Genomic DNA, 20,999 nt, shown 5'->3' on the forward strand with positions numbered 1-20,999 from the left:
TGACTACCCTACTGATGGTATATTATGATATTAGTAACTACCCTACTGATGGTATATTATTATTATATTAGTAACTATCCTACTGATGGTATATTATTATATTAGTAACCTCCCTACTGATGGTATATTATTATATTAGTGACTACCCTACTGATGGTTAATTATTATTATTATATTAGTGACTACCCTACTGATGGTATACTATTATATTAGTAACTACCCTACTGATGGTATATTATTATTATATTAGTAACTACCCTACTGATGGTATATTATTATATTAGTGACTACCCTACTGATGGTATATTATTACATTATTGACTACCCTACTGATGGTATATTATTATATTAGTGACTACCCTACTGATGGTATATTATTGTATTAGTGACTACCCTACTGATGTTATATTATTATTATATTAGTAACTACCCTACTGATGGTATATTATTATTATATTAGTGACTACCCTACTGATGGTATATTATTATATTAGTGACTACCCTACTGATGGTATATTATTATTATATTAGTAACTACCCTACTGATGGTATATTATTATATTAGTGACTACCCTACTGATGGTATATTATTACATTATTGACTACCCTACTGATGGTATATTATTATATTAGTGACTACCCTACTGATGGTATATTATTGTATTAGTGACTACCCTACTGATGTTATATTATTATTATATTAGTAACTACCCTACTGATGGTATATTATTATTATATTAGTGACTACCCTACTGATGGTATATTATTATATTAGTGACTACCCTACTGACGGTATATTATTATATTAGTAACTACCCTACTGATGGTATATTATTATATTAATAACTACCCTACTGATGGTATATTATTATATTAGTGACTACCCTACTGATGGTATATTATTATATTAGTGACTACCCTACTGACGGTATATTTTTATATTAGTGACTACCCTACTGACGCTATATTATTATATTAGTGACTACCCTACTGATGGTATATTATTATTATATTAGTGACTACCCTACTGATGGTATACTATTATATTAGTAACTACCCTACTGATGGTATATTATTATTATATTAGTAACTACCCTACTGATGGTATATTATTATATTAGTGACTACCCTACTGATGGTATATTATTACATTATTGACTACCCTACTGATGGTATATTATTATATTAGTGACTACCCTACTGATGGTATATTATTATATTAGTGACTACCCTACTGATGGTATATTATTATATTAGTGACTACCCTACTGATGGTATATTATTATATTAGTAACTACCCTACTGATGGTATATTATTATATTAGTGACTACCCTACTGATGGTATATTATTATATTAGTGACTACCCTACTGATGGTATATTATTATATTAGTAACTACCCTACTGATGTTATATTATTATTATATTAGTGACTACCTTACTGATGTTATATTATTATTATATTAGTAACTACCCTACTGATGGTATATTATTATATTATTAACTACCCTACTGATGGTATATTATTATTATATTAGTGACTACCCTACTGATGGTATATTATTATATTAGAGACTCCCCTACTGATGGTATATTATTATATTAGTGACTACCCTACTGATGGTATATTATTATATTAGTGACTACCCTACTGATGGTATATTATTATATTAGTGACTACCCTACTGATGGTATATTATTATATTAGTAACTACCCTACTGATGGTATATTATTATATTAATAACTACCCTACTGATGGTATAATATTATTATAGTAATAACTACCCTACTGATGGTATATTATTATATTAGTGACTACCCTACTGATGGTATATTATTATATTAGTGACTACCCTACTGATGGTATATTATTATATTAATAACTACCCTACTGATGGTATATTAATATATTAGTGACTACCCTACTGATGGTATATTATTATTATATTAGTAACTACACTACTGATGGTATATTATTATATTAATAACTACCCTACTGATGGTATATTATTATTATATTAATAACTACCCTACTGATGGTATATTATTATATTAGTAACTACCCTACTGATGGTATATTATTATTATATTAGTAACTACTCTACTGATGGTATATTATTATATTAGTAACTACCCTACTGATGGTATATTATTATTATATTAGTAACTGCCCTACTGATGGTATATTATTATTATATTAGTAACTACCCTACTGATGGTATATTATTATATTAGTGACTACCCTACTGATGGTATATTATTATATTAGTGACTACCCTACTGATGGTATATTATTATATTAGTGACTACCCTACTGATGGTATATTATTATATTAGTAACTACCCTACTGATGGTATATTATTATATTAGTGACTACCCTACTGATGGTATATTATTATATTAGTGACTACCCTACTGATGGTATATTATTATATTAGTAACTACCCTACTGATGGTATATTATTATATTAGTGACTACCCTACTGATGGTATAGTATTATTATATTAGTGACTACCCTACTGATGGTATATTATTATATTAGAGACTCCCCTACTGATGGTATATTATTATATTAGTGACTACCCTACTGATGGTATATTATTATATTAGTGACTACCCTACTGATGGTATATTATTATATTAGTGACTACCCTACTGATGGTATATTATGATATTAGTAACTACCCTACTGATGGTATATTATTATATTAATAACTACCCTACTGATGGTATAATATTATTATAGTAATAACTACCCTACTGATGGTATATTATTATATTAGTGACTACCCTACTGATGGTATATTATTATATTAGTGACTACCCTACTGATGGTATATTATTATATTAATAACTACCCTACTGATGGTATATTAATATATTAGTGACTACCCTACTGATGGTATATTATTATTATATTAGTAACTACACTACTGATGGTATATTATTATATTAATAACTACCCTACTGATGGTATATTATTATTATATTAATAACTACCCTACTGATGGTATATTATTATATTAGTAACTACCCTACTGATGGTATATTATTATTATATTAGTAACTACTCTACTGATGGTATATTATTATATTAGTAACTACCCTACTGATGGTATATTATTATTATATTAGTAACTGCCCTACTGATGGTATATTATTATTATATTAGTAACTACCCTACTGATGGTATATTATTATATTAGTGACTACCCTACTGATGGTATATTATTATATTAGTGACTACCCTACTGATGGTATATTATTATATTAGTGACTACCCTACTGATGGTATATTATTATATTAGTAACTACCCTACTGATGGTATATTATTATATTAGTGACTACCCTACTGATGGTATATTATTATATTAGTGACTACCCTACTGATGGTATATTATTATATTAGTAACTACCCTACTGATGTTATATTATTATTATATTAGTGACTACCTTACAGATGTTACATTATTATTATATTAGTAACTACCCTACTGATGGTATATTATTATATTATTAACTACCCTACTGATGGTATATTATTATTATATTAGTGACTACCCTACTGATGGTATATTATTATATTAGTGACTACCCTACTGATGGTATAGTATTATTATATTAGTGACTACCCTACTGATGGTATATTATTATATTAGTGACTCCCCTACTGATGGTATATTATTATATTAGTGACTACCCTACTGATGGTATATTATTATATTAGTGACTACCCTACTGATGGTATACTATTATATTAGTAACTACCCTACTGATGGTATATTATTATATTAGTGACTACCCTACTGATGGTATATTATTATATTAGTGACTACCCTACTGACGGTATATTTTTATATTAGTGACTACCCTACTGACGGTATATTATTATATTAGTGACTACCCTACTGATGGTATATTATTATTATATTAGTAACTACCCTACTGATGGTATATTATTATATTAGTAACCTCCCTACTGATGGTATATTATTATATTAGTGACTACCCTACTGATGGTATATTATTATTATATTAGTGACTACCCTACTGATGGTATACTATTATATTAGTAAATACCCTACTGATGGTATATTATTATTATATTAGTAACTACCCTACTGATGGTATATTATTATATTAGTGACTACCCTACTGATGGTATATTATTACACTATTGACTACCCTACTGATGGTATATTATTATATTAGTGACTACCCTACTGATGGTATATTATTATATTAGTGACTACCCTTCTGATGGTATATTATTATATTAGTGACTACCCTACTGATGGTATATTATTATATTAGTAACTACCCTACTGATGGTATATTATTATATTAGTGACTACCCTACTGATGGTATATTATTATATTAGTAACTACCCTACTGATGTTATATTATTATTATATTAGTGACTACCCTACTGATGTTATATTATTATTATATTAGTAACTACCCTACTGATGGTAAATTATTATATTATTAACTACCCTACTGATGGTATATTATTATTATATTAGTGACTACCCTACTGATGGTATATTATTATATTAGTGACTACCCTACTGATGGTATAGTATTATTATATTAGTGACTACCCTACTGATGGTATATTATTATATTAGAGACTCCCCTACTGATGGTATATTATTATATTAGTGACTACCCTACTGATGGTATATTATTATATTAGTGACTACCCTACTGATGGTATATTATTATATTAGTGACTACCCTACTGATGGTATATTATTATATTAGTAACTACCCTACTGATGGTATATTATTATATTAATAACTACCCTACTGATGGTATAATATTATTATAGTAATAACTACCCTACTGATGGTATATTATTATATTAGTGACTACCCTACTGATGGTATATTATTATATTAGTGACTACCCTACTGATGGTATATTATTATATTAATAACTACCCTACTGATGGTATATTAATATATTAGTGACTACCCTACTGATGGTATATTATTATTATATTAGTAACTACACCACTGATGGTATATTATTATATTAATAACTACCCTACTGATGGTATATTATTATTATATTAATAACTACCCTACTGATGGTATATTATTATATTAGTAACTACCCTACTGATGGTATATTATTATTATATTAGTAACTACTCTACTGATGGTATATTATTATATTAGTAACTACCCTACTGATGGTATATTATTATTATATTAGTAACTGCCCTACTGATGGTATATTATTATATTAGAGACTCCCCTACTGATGGTATATTATTATTATATTAGAGACTCCCCTACTGATGGTATATTATTATATTAGTGACTACCCTACTGATGGTATATTATTATATTAGAGACTCCCCTACTGATGGTATATTATTATATTAGTGACTACCCTACTGATGGTATATTATTATATTAGTAACTACCCTACTGATGGTATATTATTATATTAGTGACTACCCTACTGACGGTATATTATTATATTAGTAACTACCCTACTAATGGTATATTATTATATTAGTGACTACCCTTCTGTTGGTATATTATTATTATATTAGTGACTACCCTACTGATGGTATATTATTATATTAGTGACTACCCTACTGATGGTATATTATTATATTAGTAACTACCCTACTGATGGTATATTATTATATTAGTGACTACCCTACTGACGGTATATTATTATATTAGTAACTACCCTACTAATGGTATATTATTATATTAGTGACTACCCTTCTGATGGTATATTATTATTATATTAGTGACTACCCTACTGATGGTATATTATTATATTAGTGACTACCCTACTGATGGTATATTATTATATTAGTGACTACCCTACTGACGGTATATTTTTATATTAGTGACTACCCTACTGACGGTATATTATTATATTAGTGACTACCCTACTGATGGTATATTATTATATTAGTAACTACCCTACTGATGGTATATTATTATTATGTTAGTAACTACCCTACTGATGGTATATTTTTATATTAGTAACCTCCCTACTGATGGTATATTATTATATTAGTGACTACCCTACTGATGGTATATTATTATTATATTAGTGACTACCCTACTGATGGTATACTATTATATTAGTAACTACCCTACTGATGGTATATTATTATTATATTAGTAACTACCCTACTGATGTTATATTATTATTATATTAGTGACTACCCTACTGATGTTATATTATTATTATATTAGTGACTACCCTACTGATGGTATAGTATTATTATATTAGTGACTACCCTACTGATGGTATATTATTATATTAGTAACTACCCTACTGATGTTATATTATTATTATATTAGTAACCTCCCTACTGATGGTATATTATTATATTATTAACTACCCTACTGATGGTATATTATTATTATATTAGTGACTACCCTACTGATGGTATATTATTATATTAGTGACTCCCCTACTGATGGTATATTATTATTATTATTAGCTTTCAATGAATTAAAACCTTATCTTTAAAATACTGTGACAGTATATAATGCAAGGAAGTAATACCGTCCTCATTTAGAGAGGGGCTCATGTTGTCTCCAATTATTGAGATTCTCAATATATATTTAATATATTTCACACAAATTTCACACACCCCCCCCAAAAAAAAAAAATATATATATTTCACACAACTTAACACTGATTTGGTAATGACCGCTTTAGTCTGCAGCTGTCATTCTCTTCTCAGTGTTAAAAAGTCCACGCAAAGACATGATGTTGAAATGCTTTGGTTTGAATCTGACTACATCTAGTGGATTTTATAGCTTGTTCAAACTAATTCAAACACCACTAGTGACATCTGCTGGTATACTGCTGTAGGAGATGAGTCTATTTAGTAAGTACAGTATAAATACATGTGACCTCAAACAAAAATTTTCCACAAAGAAACAAGAACACAATACAAGGCCACTTCAAAGTTGATACAGAGAATGAATGTTATCTGATTTATTGCATTACTGTATTTGATCATTACTTCATCTGAAGTCATCACAGCTTAAAACAGGCCATTCACAAGACTATTGATCATTGATTGACTATTGGCGGATTAACACTCCATAGACACTAGTCTAGTGGTATCGGAGCCAGTAACTTGACCTTGTCTGTCAAAGGCTTAGTACCAGTGCTCTGTCACACTGGTCTGTCAACCCCTCTGTCTGGCTATTTATAACACATAGACACACTGCAGAAGCTGATCAGAAAGGTAGGACAGTAGTCAGTACCCTCTGTCTGGTTATTTATAACGCATAGACACACTGCAGAAGCTGATCAGAAAGGTAGGACAGTAGTCAGAAGTGCTTCCAAATATAACCCCGACTGACAGAGACAGAGGGACACAGAGGCACAGAGGGTGAGTACGGACATTAAGATTATTTTTGATATAAAATCTTACCGGGCAATATTTTGGTACTTTGCTGCACTACTATACTAAGAACATGTGTGTTTGTTTCTCTGAGCAAGAGTGAGATGAATACTGTTTTAAAGGGGTCAAGTGGTCTCTGTGGTCTCTGCCTTTAGGTTCCAAGTAGACGTTCCCATTGATCTATTTTCATTGGTTTACTTTTTGAGATGTTGAAATTCTTCTGAACAAATAATATTTGTCGATATGGTGAGTGTATTTGATGAGATCTCGGTGTCAAACTACACAGTTAATCATCAAACTACAAAGTCCACCAGCACCATACGGTAGGATATTCAACATGACAAACCAAAAACGCCAAAAAAACAGTATTCCTCTCTCTCCCTCTGTAGGTGAAAGGTAGTATGTCCACAGAGGCGCTTCATCAGCACTGTGAGAGGTGTTACAGCCTCCAATGCCAAGCCCCCGTGAACACCTCTGTCTCCTGTGTGGTCATTAAGTGTCATCTGCATTGTGGCGCTGCCTTCCATAAGTGTAAGGAGGAGGAGCACCAGTTACTATGTCCCAATGAGATGGTCCCCTGCCTCAACGTTGACTACGGCTGTCACTTCACCATGCACCGCCACAGGCTAGCCAAGCACCTGGAGGTCTGTCCCGCTAGCACTGTCATCTGCTCCCAGCAATGGATCCGCTTCCCAGTGGAAGACACAGACTCTTCCATCTACAGGTATGTTGTGCTGTGGTGTGGTATAATCTGCTGTGCTGTGGTGTGGTATAATCTGTTGTGGTGTGGTGTGGTATAATCTGCTGTGGTGTGGTGTGGTATAATCTGCTGTGGTGTGGTATAATCTGCTGTGGTGTGGTATAATCTGCTGTGCTGTGGTGTGGTATAATCTGCTGTGCTGTGGTGTGGTATAATCTGCTGTGGTGTGGTGTGGTATAATCTGCTGTGGTGTGGTGTGGTATAATCTGCTGTGCTGTGGTGTGGTATAATCTGCTGTGGTGTGGTGTGGTATAATCTGCTGTGGTGTGGTGTGGTATAATCTGCTGTGCTGTGGTGTGGTATAATCTGTTGTGGTGTGGTGTGGTATAATCTGCTGTGGTGTGGTGTGGTATAATCTGCTGTGGTGTGGTATAATCTGCTGTGGTGTGGTATAATCTGCTGTGCTGTGGTGTGGTATAATCTGCTGTGCTGTGGTGTGGTATAATCTGCTGTGGTGTGGTGTGGTATAATCTGCTGTGGTGTGGTGTGGTATAATCTGCTGTGCTGTGGTGTGGTATAATCTGCTGTGCTGTGGTGTGGTATAATCTGCTGTGCTGTGGTGTGGTGTGGTATAATCTGCTGTGGTGTGCTGTGGTATAATCTGCTGTGCTGTGCTGTGGTGTGGTGTGGTATAATCTGCTGTGGTGTGCTGTGGTATAATCTGCTGTGCTGTGGTGTGGTATAATCTGCTGTGCTGTGCTGTGGTGTGGTGTGGTATAATCTGCTGTGGTGTGGTGTGGTATAATCTGCTGTGGTGTGGTGTGGTATAATCTGCTGTGCTGTGCTGTGGTATAATCTGCTGTGCTGTGCTGTGGTGTAGTGTGGTATAATCTGCTGTGGTGTGGTGTGGTATAATCTGCTGTTGTGTGGTGTGGTATAATCTGCTGTGCTGTGGTGTGGTATAATCTGCTGTGCTGTGGTGTGGTATAATCTGCTGTGCTGTGGTGTGGTATAATCTGCTGTTGTGTGGTGTGGTATAATCTGCTGTTGTGTGGTGTGGTATAATCTGCTGTGGTGTGGTGTGGTATCATCTGCTGTGGTGTGATGTGGTATAATCTGCTGTGCTGTGGTGTGGTATAATCTGCTGTGCTGTGGTGTGGTATAATCTGCTGTGCTGTGGTGTGGTGTGGTATAATCTGCTGTGGTGTGCTGTGGTATAATCTGCTGTGCTGTGCTGTGGTGTGGTGTGGTATAATCTGCTGTGGTGTGCTGTGGTATAATCTGCTGTGCTGTGGTGTGGTATAATCTGCTGTGCTGTGCTGTGGTGTGGTGTGGTACAATCTGCTGTGCTGTGCTGTGGTGTGGTGTGGTATAATCTGCTGTGCTGTGGTGTGGTATAATCTGCTGTGCTGTGCTGTGGTGTGGTATAATCTGCTGTGCTGTGCTGTGGTGTGGTATAATCTGCTGTGCTGTGGTGTGGTATAATCTGCTGTGGTGTGGTGTGGTATAATCTGCTGTGGTGTGGTATAATCTGCTGTGCTGTGCTGTGGTGTGGTGTGGTATAATCTGCTGTGCTGTGGTGTGGTGTGGTATAATCTGCTGTGGTGTGGTGTGGTATAATCTGCTGTGGTGTGGTGTGGTATAATCTGCTGTGGTGTGGTGTGGTATAATCTGCTGTGGTGTGGTGTGGTATAATCTGCTGTGATGTGGTGTGGTATAATCTGCTGTGGTGTGGTGTGGTATAATCTGCTGTGGTGTGGTGTGGTATAATCTGCTGTGGTGTGGTGTGGTATAATCTGCTGTGCTGTGGTATAATCTGCTGTGCTGTGCTGTGGTGTGGTATGGTATAATCTGCTGTGCTGTGGTGTGGTATAATGTGCTGTGCTGTGGTATAATGTGCTGTGGTGTGGTGTGCTGTGGTGTGCTGTGGTGTGCTGCTGTGTCTTCCACTGGGAAGACGGATCCCCGTTAGTTCCTGCCAAGGCAGCAGCTACTCTTCCTGGGGTTTATTATGGATCCCTGTTAGTTCCTGCCAAGGCAGCAGCTACTCTTCCTGGGGTTTATTATGGATCCCCATTAGTTCCTGCCAAGGCAGCAGCTACTCTTCCTGGGGTTTATTATGGATCCCCATTAGTTCCTGCCAAGGCAGCAGGTACTCTTCCTGGGGTTTATTATGGATCCCCATTAGTTTCTACCAAGGCAGCAGCTACTCTTCCTGGGGTTTATTATGGATCCCCATTAGTTCCTACCAAGGCAGCAGCTACTCTTCCTGGGGTTTATTATGGATCCCCATTAGTTCCTGTCAAGGCAGCAGCTACTCTTCCTGGGGTTTATTATGGATCCCCATTAGTTCCTGCCAAGCCAGCAGCTACTCTTCCTGGGGTTTATTATGGATCCCATTAGTTCCTGCCAAGGCAGCAGCTACTCTTCCGGGGGTTTATTATAGATCCCCATTAGTTCCTGCCAAGGCAGCAGCTACTCCTCCTGGGGTTTATTATGGATCCCCATTAGTTCCTGTCAAGGCAGCAGCTACACTTCCTGGGATTTATTATGGATCCCCATTAGTTCCTGCCAAGGCAGCAGCTACACTTCCTGGGATTTATTATGGATCCCCGTTAGTTCCTGTCAAGGCAGCAGCTACACTTCCTGGGATTTATTATGGATCCCCATTAGTTCCTGCCAAGGCAGCAGCTACTCTTCCTGGGGTTTATTATGGATCCCCGTTAGTTCCTGCCAAAGCAGCAGCTACACTTCCTGGGATTTATTATGGATCCCCGTTAGTTCCTGCCAAGGCAGCAGCTACTCTTCCTGGGATTTATTATGGATCCCCGTTAGTTCCTGCCAAGGCAGCAGCTACACTTCCTGGGATTTATTATGGATCCCCGTTAGTTCCTGCCAAGGCAGCAGCTACTCTTCCTGGGGTTTATTATGGATACCCGTTAGTTCCTGCCAAGGCAGCAGCTACTCTTCCTGGGGTTTATTATGGATACCCGTTAGTTCCTGCCAAGGCAGCAGCTACTCTTCCTGATGTCCAGCAAAAATAATACAGTTAATACAATTTTAAAAACATTACAAAACATTCACAACAGATTTCAAAACACACCACATATCTACAGCACAAAATCCATGTCTACGTGTGTGTATAGTACGTATGTTATCATGTTTGCTGTTCCATATTTGTACTATTTTCTAAACTGTAGAATAATAGTGAAGACATCAAAACAAGGTAAACATATATGGAATCATGTAGGAACCCTAAAAGTGTTAATTAAAACAAATTAACATATATTTTATATTTGAGATTCTTCAAAGTAGCCACCCTTTGCCTTGATTACAGCTTTGCACACTCTTGGCATTATCTCAACCAGCTTCATGAGGTAGTCACCTGGAATGCATCTCAATTAACAGGTGTGCCTTGTTAAAAGTTAATTTGTGGAATTTATTTCCTTCTTAATGTGTTTGAGCTAATCAGCTGTGTCGTGACAAGGAAGGGGTGGTATACAGAAGACAGCCCTATTTGGTAAAATACCAAGTCCAAATTATGACAAGAACAGCTCAAATAAGCAAAGAGAAAAAACAACAGTCCATCATCACTTTAAGACATGAAGCTGGAGCCCATTAAGACATGAAGGTCAGTCAATACGGAAACGTTTCTTCAAGTGCAGTCACAAAAACCATCAAGCTATGATGAAACTGGCTTCAATGAGGGCGTCCACAGGAAAGGAAGACCCAGAGTTACCTCTGCTGCAGAGGATAAGTTCATTAGAGTTAACTGCACCTCAGATTGCAGCCCAAAGAAATGCTTCACAGAGTTCAAGTAACAGACATCTCGACATCAACTGTTCAGAGGAGACTGTATTAATCAGGCCTTCATGGTTGCCGCAAAGAAACCACTACTAAAGGACACCAATAAGAAGAAGAGAGTTGTTTGTGCAAAGAAACACGAACAATGGACATTAGACCGGTGGAAATCTGTCCGTTGGTCTGGAGTCCAAATTTGAGATTTAGCCCTTACACATCTCCAGGCTGTGTAAGAGCTATTTGACCAAGAAGGAGAGTGATGGAGCGCTGCATCAAATGACCTGGTCTCCACAATCACCCGACCTCAACCCAATTGAGATGGTTTGGGATGAGGTGGACCGCAGAGTAAAGGAAAATCAGCCAAAAAGTGATCAGCATGTGTGGGAACTCATTCAAGACTGTTGTAAAAGCATTCCAGGTGAAGCTGGTTGAGAGAATGCCAAGAGTGTGAATGAAGGCTACTTTGAAGATTCTCAAATATAACAAATATTTTGTTTAACACTTTTTTGGTTACTACATGATTCCATATTTGTTTTCCTTGTTCCGATGTGTTCATTCTTATTCTACAATGTAGAAAATTGTAAAAAGAAAGAAAAGCACTTGAATTAGTAGGTGTGTCCAAACTTTTGACTGGTAATGTACTTTATCTATTTTTAAATCACCATTTTCTGCTTGCATGAGTTTCTTGATGTAGAACAGAGTTCCATGTAGTCGTGGCTCTATGTAGTGCTGTGCAACTCCCATAGTCTGTTCTGGACTTGGGGACTATGAAGAGACCTCTGGTGGCATGTCTAGTGGGGTATGGATGGGTGTCCGAGCTGTGTGCCAGTAGTTTAAACAGACAGCTTGGTGCATTCAACATGTCAATACTTCTCACAACTACAAGTAGTGGTGAAGTCAACTTCTCCACTTTGAGCCAGGAGAGATTGACATGCATATTATTAATATTAGCTCTCTGTGTACTACCAAGGCCCAGCTATGCTGCCCTGTTCTGAGCCAATTGCAATTTTCCTAAGTCTCTCTTTGTGGCACCGGACCACACGACTGAACAGTAGTCCAGGTGTGACAAAACTAGGGCCTGTAGGACCTGCCTTGATGATAGTACTGTTAAGAAGGTTTATTATAGACAGACTTCTCCCCGTCTGAGCTACTGTTGTATCAACATGTTTTGATCATGACAGTTTACCATCCAGGGTTAATCCAAGCAGTTTAGTCACCTCATCTTGTTCAATTTACACATTTTTCATTACAAGATTTAATTGAGGTTTAAGGTTTAGGGAATGATTTGTCCCAAATACAATGCTTTTTTAAATATTTAGGACTAATTTATTCCTTGCCGACCACTCTGAAACTAACTGCAGCTCTTTGTTAAGTGTTGCAGTCATTTCAGTTGCTGTAGTAGCTGACGTGTATAGTGCTGAGTCATCTGTAACCGGTGCTGTACTGCACCGCTGTATCTCTGCGTGGTTGATTGAGACTATAGACGTGGACTTGGGATATCAGATAGTTGTAATCAAGGTTTTCAGCAGAATTCAGGTTTTCAAGCAGAATTCACTCTCTGCATCCTGCATCTGCATCCAAAGGAAAATAAAACATTTGTAGAGCACATATGTTCTGCGAATCGTCGCCTCTTTCTACAACAGATGCACAATACGAGGGACTGGGATCATTCGAGGAGCTAGCCGTCGTTCACACATACAATAGCCTGCTAACACCTTAGCTAGCTATTAACCACATGTTGAATTCAGAATGTTGATATCATCCTAAAAAGTACAATTACAAGTGCATCTTAACAATACCATCCACTTATGAGTAACCTCTAAATATACAACATTATTCATGAACGAAACACTGTGTGTATGACTTTGTGCTTAAAAGAATCAAACTTATCTGAAGCCGACAGAAAAAGCGTGCCTACCTCTCATAGTGCATCACAATGATTTGAGCACGAGCACGCATGGCATAACATAAGTACACACTCCCCAACTCCCAAATCAACATGACATATTAAAGGAGTTTACTGCTATTGCTACAGGACCACCCTGGTTGACCCTGAGAAGCAGCTGAACGTGTCCATGGCCCTGAGAGACCAGGAGCTCCTCTTCAGATGCCTCAAGATGAAGAACGTCTTCCCTGAGCTGATGGAGAAGGTAATGCGTCCTGCTGTGATATTGTTTTACATATTTCTGTTCATATTTTGTTAATAGCTTAGTAAAGTTTTCTGCATCAAACTGGCTAGCTTTGTTGTCTTCTTTCCGAAGGTGGAAGCAGAATCTGCTCAGAAAGAGATAGATGTAGGGGTCACCAGCGCTGCAGGTGAAGGTTGTAGTTCATTAGACCCCAGTGAAGCAATGGAAGATGGATATAACGGTTATGGAGATGGGATGGAGCTGGAGAAGGAACTGAGTCAGGAAGAAAGGGAGGCCTTGGCCAAGAACAAGGACGTTCTCCAGAACTACAGTTCCTATGAGACCATGTTCAGAAAAGAGATGAAGGGATGCCAACAAACCGTCAAAAACATGGAAAAGAAGTTGAATCCCGGTGATGGTGAAGAAGAGAAAGCATTTAGCTTGTCAAATGGTCATGGAGAGCTGGATGGGGATGGATCATCCAAGGAGTGCCAGGAGAATGGAGCCAGTGCACGTGCTGTAGACGTCACCAGGTCTGGCCTTGCACCGTGGCAGGACGGGGTAATGGAGAGACTGCGTAGAGAGGTCACCCCTGCAGACTACAACATGTATTTGGTCCACCATGGAGCTATGCTGATCAACTTCGGTCAGCTTGCCGCCTGCACCCCAAGGGACAAGGACTTTGTTTATGGAAAGCTGGAGCCCATAGAGGTTCAAAGTGTCAGAACGTTCAACGTTCCCACGAGCTACCGGCCGAAACGGATTCACATGCGCGACCCTTGGTCACCGATGGTCAACAAGAGTGTTGATACGTCAGATCTAGGCGTGTCCGTGGAAGATCTTCCAAAGTGTGATGAAGTCAATGCAACATTGTTGTGCTTCTTGGAGAAAGAGTTGAAGGGTCACAACATCTCAGAGGGTGGAGGAGCAGACGGCTTCTACGTACACATTGGAACACAGACTTACAACATCCCATCTGCTCCGTTCAAACCTGAAGCCTCTCTGGCAGACATTATCACAGACACACACAAAGGCCTCTATGTCCAGATCCAAGCTGAGGACATAACCAGAAGACACAACTTTACCAACTCTGCCTTTAGTTACCTCTGTGGCCACGTCTTCCGCCGCGATGAGTACCACACTCACTTCAAGAACGTGCACTTGGACATCCAGTCCTGCCTGAACGGCTGGTTCGAGCAGCGCTGTCCTCTAGCTTACCTAGGCTGCAACTACAGTCAGAGCAGGTTCCATCCTGCAGGTCAGAGAGCCACAGTCACCTACCGCCAGGATCTCAGCACCTTCAGCCTCAAACCAGAGGGCCCCTCAATGCTGTCCGACTCTGAGAAAACCATCAGCATCACCTCTGACAGGAAGCATCCCCGTAAACCGGACCTGTTGAGCAGACTTCCCTTTGAGATCCTTCATCACCTGGCAGGGTTTCTGGACAGCTTTAGCCTGTCTCAGCTGTCCCAGGTGTCCCAGTTGATGAGGGAGGTGTGTGTCACACTGCTAGAGGAGAGGGGGATGGTCTATCTGAAATGGGAGAAGAAGACTTCCCATGGGGGGTCTTCATGGAAATGTAGAAAACATGTGAGTACTTTGCTTGAATTTAAAATATATATATATGTTTTTAAGGGATGGAAATCATCCCTTTTAGTGTTATTACATTATCTTGTCTTATCTGGTATAGAGTCCATGGTTATTGAATGTACATGAACCACCAACATAGTGTCTTAATAGGGCGTTGGGCCACGAACCAGAATAGCTTCAATGCACCTTGGCATAGATTCTAGAAGTGTCTCAAACTCTATTGGATACGGGATCATTCGTCCACGAGAAATTCCATAAGTTGGTGTTTTGTTGATGGGGGTGGAAAACCCTGTGTCAGACGCTGTTACAGAATCTTCCATAAATGTTCACACACACACACACACACACACACACACACGCACGCACACACACCATTTAAATCCACATATTCTCCTTTGAGACCCCTCTTTCAAAGTCACTGAGATCTCTTCTTCTAGCCATGGTAGCCAAAATAATGGGCAACTGAGCATTTTATACATGACCCTAAGCATGATGGGACGTTAATTGCTTATTAATTAACTGAGGAATCACACCTGTGTGGAAGCACCTGCTTTCAATATACTTTGTATCGCTCATTTACTCAAATATTTCCTTTGTGTTGGCACTTACCTGTATATACTGTATACATACAGTACCAGTCAAGAGATTAGACACACATTTTTACTATTTTCTACATTGTAGAAGACATTGTGAAGACATCAAAACTATGAAATAACACATATGGAATCATGTAAGTAGCCACGCTTTGCCTTGATGACAGCTTTGCACACTCTTGGCATTCTCTCAACCAGCGTCATGACATTCTACAATGTAGAAAATATAAAACATTAAGAAAAACCCTTGAATGAGTCGGTGTGTCCAAACTTTTGACTGGTACTGTGTACAGTGGCAGTTGTGGCTTGTATGGCTCCCTGGGCGAACCCACATTCAGTTCCCCCCCGCCACCAAAAAGAAGAACGCACCATTCTGCACTAACTGTCATTTTTATTCAGACATTTGAAACAACACAAATAAATAATCATAACATTTAAAACCACATAAATATAAAAATATCTACAAAAATAAGACAAAAAAAGTAACAAAGACAAATAGAAACAAATGTGTTGATTTGGCACTCGAGCGTCAATACATTACCCATCCCCCAACACTGTTAACCAAGAGTCGAGACTACATTACCCATCCCCCAACACTGTTAACCAAGAGTCGAGACTACATTACCCATCCCCCAACACTGTTAACCAAGAGTCAAGACTACATTACCCATCCCCCAACACTGTCAACCAGGAGTCAAGACTACATTACCCATCCCCCAACACTGTTAACCAAGAGTCGAGACTACATTACCCATCCCCCAACACTGTTAACCAGGAGTCAAGACTACATTACCCATCCCCCCAACACTGTCAACCAGGAGTCGAGACTACATTACCCATCCCCCAACACTGTCAACCAGGAGTCAAGACTACATTACCCATCCCCCAACACTGTTAACCAAGAGTCGAGACTACATTACCCATCCCCCAACACTATCAACCAAGAGTCGAGACTACATTACCCATCCCCCAACACTGTCAACCAAGAGTCAAGACTACATTACCCATCCCCCAACACTGTCAACCAGGAGTCAAGACTACATTACCCATGCCCCAACACTGTCAACCAAGAGTCAAGACTACATTACCCATCCCCCAACACTGTCAACCAGGAGTCAAGACTACATTACCCATCCCCCAACACTGTCAACCAGGAGTCAAGACTACATTACCCATCCCCCAACACTGTCAACCAAGAGTCAAGACTACATTACCCATCCCCCAACACTGTCAACCAAGAGTCAAGACTACATTACCCATCCCCCAACACTGTCAAACAGGAGTCAAGACTACATTACCCATCCCCCAACACTGTCAACCAAGAGTCAAGACTACATTACCCATCCCCCAACACTGTCAACCAAGAGTCGAGACTAAACCAACTCACCTTGGTGGTGTGCAGAATGGTTTTATATCATTCTTAACGATTTCGCACAAACCAGAAAAAAATACAACAAAATGTCTGTGAAACTATATATTCACAGTATTATGGATGAATTGTGGTTTATTTGGTAGCATTTCGTAGTGTGACTGATTTTACTAATTGCGTTAGTACTGTACAAAGTTAAAGGTGCACTATTTGATAGATTCCCCCGCTCCCCCTACCTCGGGCTTCCAGAGGGGAGACCTGAGGTCAAACTTCCCATGTTGCCTATACCTATATAATCCGCCACTGACTGTCCTATATATATATATAAATAATTAAAATACATACATATATACACAACAGCAACCTAAAGACTTTGCTATCTCTATCCCCACCCATCCCCTCCAGAGGTAGGCAGGCCTAAAGTCTATAGTCTATGGTAGGACCAATACTGGTGGATGTAGTCCCATCCCCTCCAGAGGTAGGCAGGCCTAAAGTCTATAGTCTATGGTAGGACCAATACTGGTGGATGTAGTCCCATCCCCTCCAGAGGTAGACAGGCCTATAGCCTAAAGTCTATGGTAGGACCAATACTGGTGGATGTAGTCCCATCCCCTCCAGAGGTAGACAGGCCTATAGTCTATGGTAGGACCAATACTGGTGGATGTAGTCCCATCCCCTCCAGAGGTAGGCAGGCCTATAGCCTAAAGTCTATGTTAGAACCAATACTGGTGGGTGTAGACCCATCCCCTCCAGAGGTAGACAGGCCTATAGCCTAAAGTCTATGGTAGGACCAATACTGGTGGATGTAGTCCCATCCCCTCCAGAGGTAAACAGGCCTATAGTCTATGGTAGGACCAATACTGGTGGATGTAGACCTATTCGTCCTGCCATCGACTTGCCTTGGAAAGTGAAAGGTAGAATGAACATGTGTTTGGTTGTAAACATGTCACTGGTTCTAAACAAAGCCTAAGGTTGAAACATACTGTTGTTGTCGGGTCATATGATTTTAGCTCTGTCTACTGAACCCGCCAGGTGATCCGTCAGTCACCGTGTGATAGCATAGTTACCAGGTCACCCTAGTATCACCGCCCAGACCTATGAATGGCATACAGCCACATTCTCTACATCTCTACTGGACAGAGAAATGGATCCAGCCTAGTCTGAGGGGTTGCTTCCCAATCGGCGCCCTATTCTCTGTAACCTGAACTACTGGACTATGTAAGGTAATAGGTTGCCACTTGGGATACAGACCAAATCTCAGTCTTGTCCCAACAGGAACCCTATTCCCCATATAGAGCTATGGTCCCTGGTCAAAGGTAGTGCACTATGTAGGGAATAGGGTGCCATAGGGCCCTGGTCAAAAGTAGTGCACTATGTAGAGAATAGGAGGCCATAGGGCCCTGGTCTAAAGTAGTGCACTATGTAGAGAATAGGGAGCAATAGGGCCCTGGTCTAAAGTAGTGCACTATGTAGAGAATAGGAGGCCATTTGGGATTAATTCTAGTCCTATGACAGCTGCTGCATTGTAAAGAGCCCCCTGACTACTCCCTGCATTCCTCTCAGACACGATTATGAGTTGAATTACCCATCCCAGTGTTTTGGCACCAACCAATCAGAGAGAGAGAGCGCTAGTCTGTGTGTCGTCGGGACAAAGAGCCAATGATATCAGTGGTCTGGAATGCCACCAAGCCCTTGTTCCCAGTCAGCTCTGCCACACTAACCACTCAGTTATCTCATAACTGGCTCCAGCTCAAATGGTGCCATTGTCCCTTTTGTAGTACATTTGTTTTGATCAAGAACTGTAGCACACTATTGGTAGGGAATAGGATGCCAACTGGTATGTACATACAGACAACAGGCTGCTAGGCAGGAAATCCATACACATCAACAATGGGAACAGTATAAACCTGCATACGGAATAAACATGATTTTGTTACCAATGAAATAGAGCTTCATGTCAAGATGTACCATCAGAACTTAGTATACTACAATTATATTTTACTAGGAGTTTTTCCTGACCATGTGTCTCGAGAGGCTATGGGTTTCGAGTTGTTCCTGACCATGTGTCTCGATGGGTTTCGAGTTGTTCCTCACCATGTGTCTCGATGGGTTTCGAGTTGTTCCTGACCATGTGTCTCGATGGGTTTCGAGTTGTTCCTCACCATGTGTCTCGATGGGTTTCGAGTTGTTCCTGACCATGTGTCTCGAGAGGCTATGGGTTTCGAGTTGTTCCTGACCATGTGTCTCGATGGGTCATAGAGATTAGAGTTGTTCCTGGTCAGATCACATCGTCAGGAAAAACTCCTTGACCCACTCTAATACTTTGTGTAATAAAAAACGTTGTCTCTCTCTCTCTCTCTCTCTCTTTCTCTCTGTCGCTTTGGTTTCCTAAGGTATGGAAGTTTAGCAGTCTGTTTTCCAAGGTGGACAGGTGGTGCTTTGACGATGTCCCCTCCATGTCTGAGCACCTGAAGGTCTGCCCTTTCTACCAGAGAGAGGAGCTCAGTAAGCCTGTAAAACTAGCCAGTATGGAGGGGGACCAGAGAGAGAGACCCCAGGGCCTACTGGACCTGCTCCAGGAGTGTGATCTGCCTCTAGCAGACCAATGACATTATAAGGAGTGGGCGGTAGGTAACCCAGCAGCTAAGGAGATGGACCTGTAGCGGAATCCTGGGCCGAGCACTCGATTGATCTGAGGGGTGCTGGCTTTAAATCCTAACAACAATTCCCTACTGATGGGCCTTGGAGCAAGGCATTGCACTGCAGCTTGACCCTGTGCTCCTCTCAACTGTGTGTGCGTGATGTATTCTGGGAAAATTAGCAGAAGACTAAGGTCCCTTAATAAACCATGGAGAAACACTCTGTAAGAGCTCACTTACAATTAATCACTGTTACTAAATGTGTAAATGTCAATACGCAATCTCTACAAAGTAATTAATGCATTTATAAACACTATTTTGCATGATTTATAAATGATTCATAAACACTATTTTACATTATTTATAAATTATTTATAAACACTATTTTACATTATTTATAAATTATTTATAAACACTATTTTACATTATTTATAAATTATTTATAAACACTATTTTAATGATTTATAATTGTTTATAAACACTATTTTACATTATTTATAAATTATTTATAAACACTATTTTAATGATTTCTAATTATTTATAAACACTATTTTACATTATTTATAAATTATTTATAAACACTATTTTACATTATTTATAAATTATTTATAAACACTATTTTAATGATTTATAATTATTTATAAACACTATATTACATGATTTATAAATTATTTATAAATGATTTATAAACAATATTTTACATGATTCATAAAGTATTTATAAACACTATTTGATTTATAGGAAAATGAATACGGTTTCTGATCATAGTA

At 38.7% G+C, this 20,999-nt stretch overlaps 1 protein-coding gene across 1 annotated transcript; it reads left to right on the forward strand.

Annotated features, from left to right (window-relative positions):
- Positions 1 to 7,651: 7,651 nt before the first annotated feature.
- On the forward strand, positions 7,652 to 20,441 carry LOC129842020 (F-box only protein 40). The gene is made up of 5 exons (XM_055910394.1): positions 7,652 to 7,693; positions 7,798 to 8,132; positions 13,945 to 14,059; positions 14,171 to 15,628; positions 19,984 to 20,441. The coding sequence occupies exons 1-5, from the start codon at positions 7,652 to 7,654 to the stop codon at positions 20,197 to 20,199; spliced, it is 2,166 nt and encodes a 721-aa protein (XP_055766369.1). The 3' UTR covers positions 20,200 to 20,441.
- Positions 20,442 to 20,999: the final 558 nt, after the last annotated feature.

This window comes from Salvelinus fontinalis, unplaced genomic scaffold (assembly GCF_029448725.1).
Source record: "Salvelinus fontinalis isolate EN_2023a unplaced genomic scaffold, ASM2944872v1 scaffold_0006, whole genome shotgun sequence".
Taxonomy (NCBI): domain Eukaryota; kingdom Metazoa; phylum Chordata; class Actinopteri; order Salmoniformes; family Salmonidae; genus Salvelinus; species Salvelinus fontinalis.

Coding starts and splice junctions, on each gene's coding strand:
- LOC129842020 (XM_055910394.1), top strand. CDS start 7,652: ATGGTGAGTGTATTTGATGAGATCTCGGTGTCAAACTACACA. Junction 7,694..7,797: donor TCTCGGTGTCAAACTACACA/GTTAATCATCAA, acceptor CTCCCTCTGTAG/GTGAAAGGTAGTATGTCCAC. Junction 8,133..13,944: donor ACAGACTCTTCCATCTACAG/GTATGTTGTGCT, acceptor CTATTGCTACAG/GACCACCCTGGTTGACCCTG.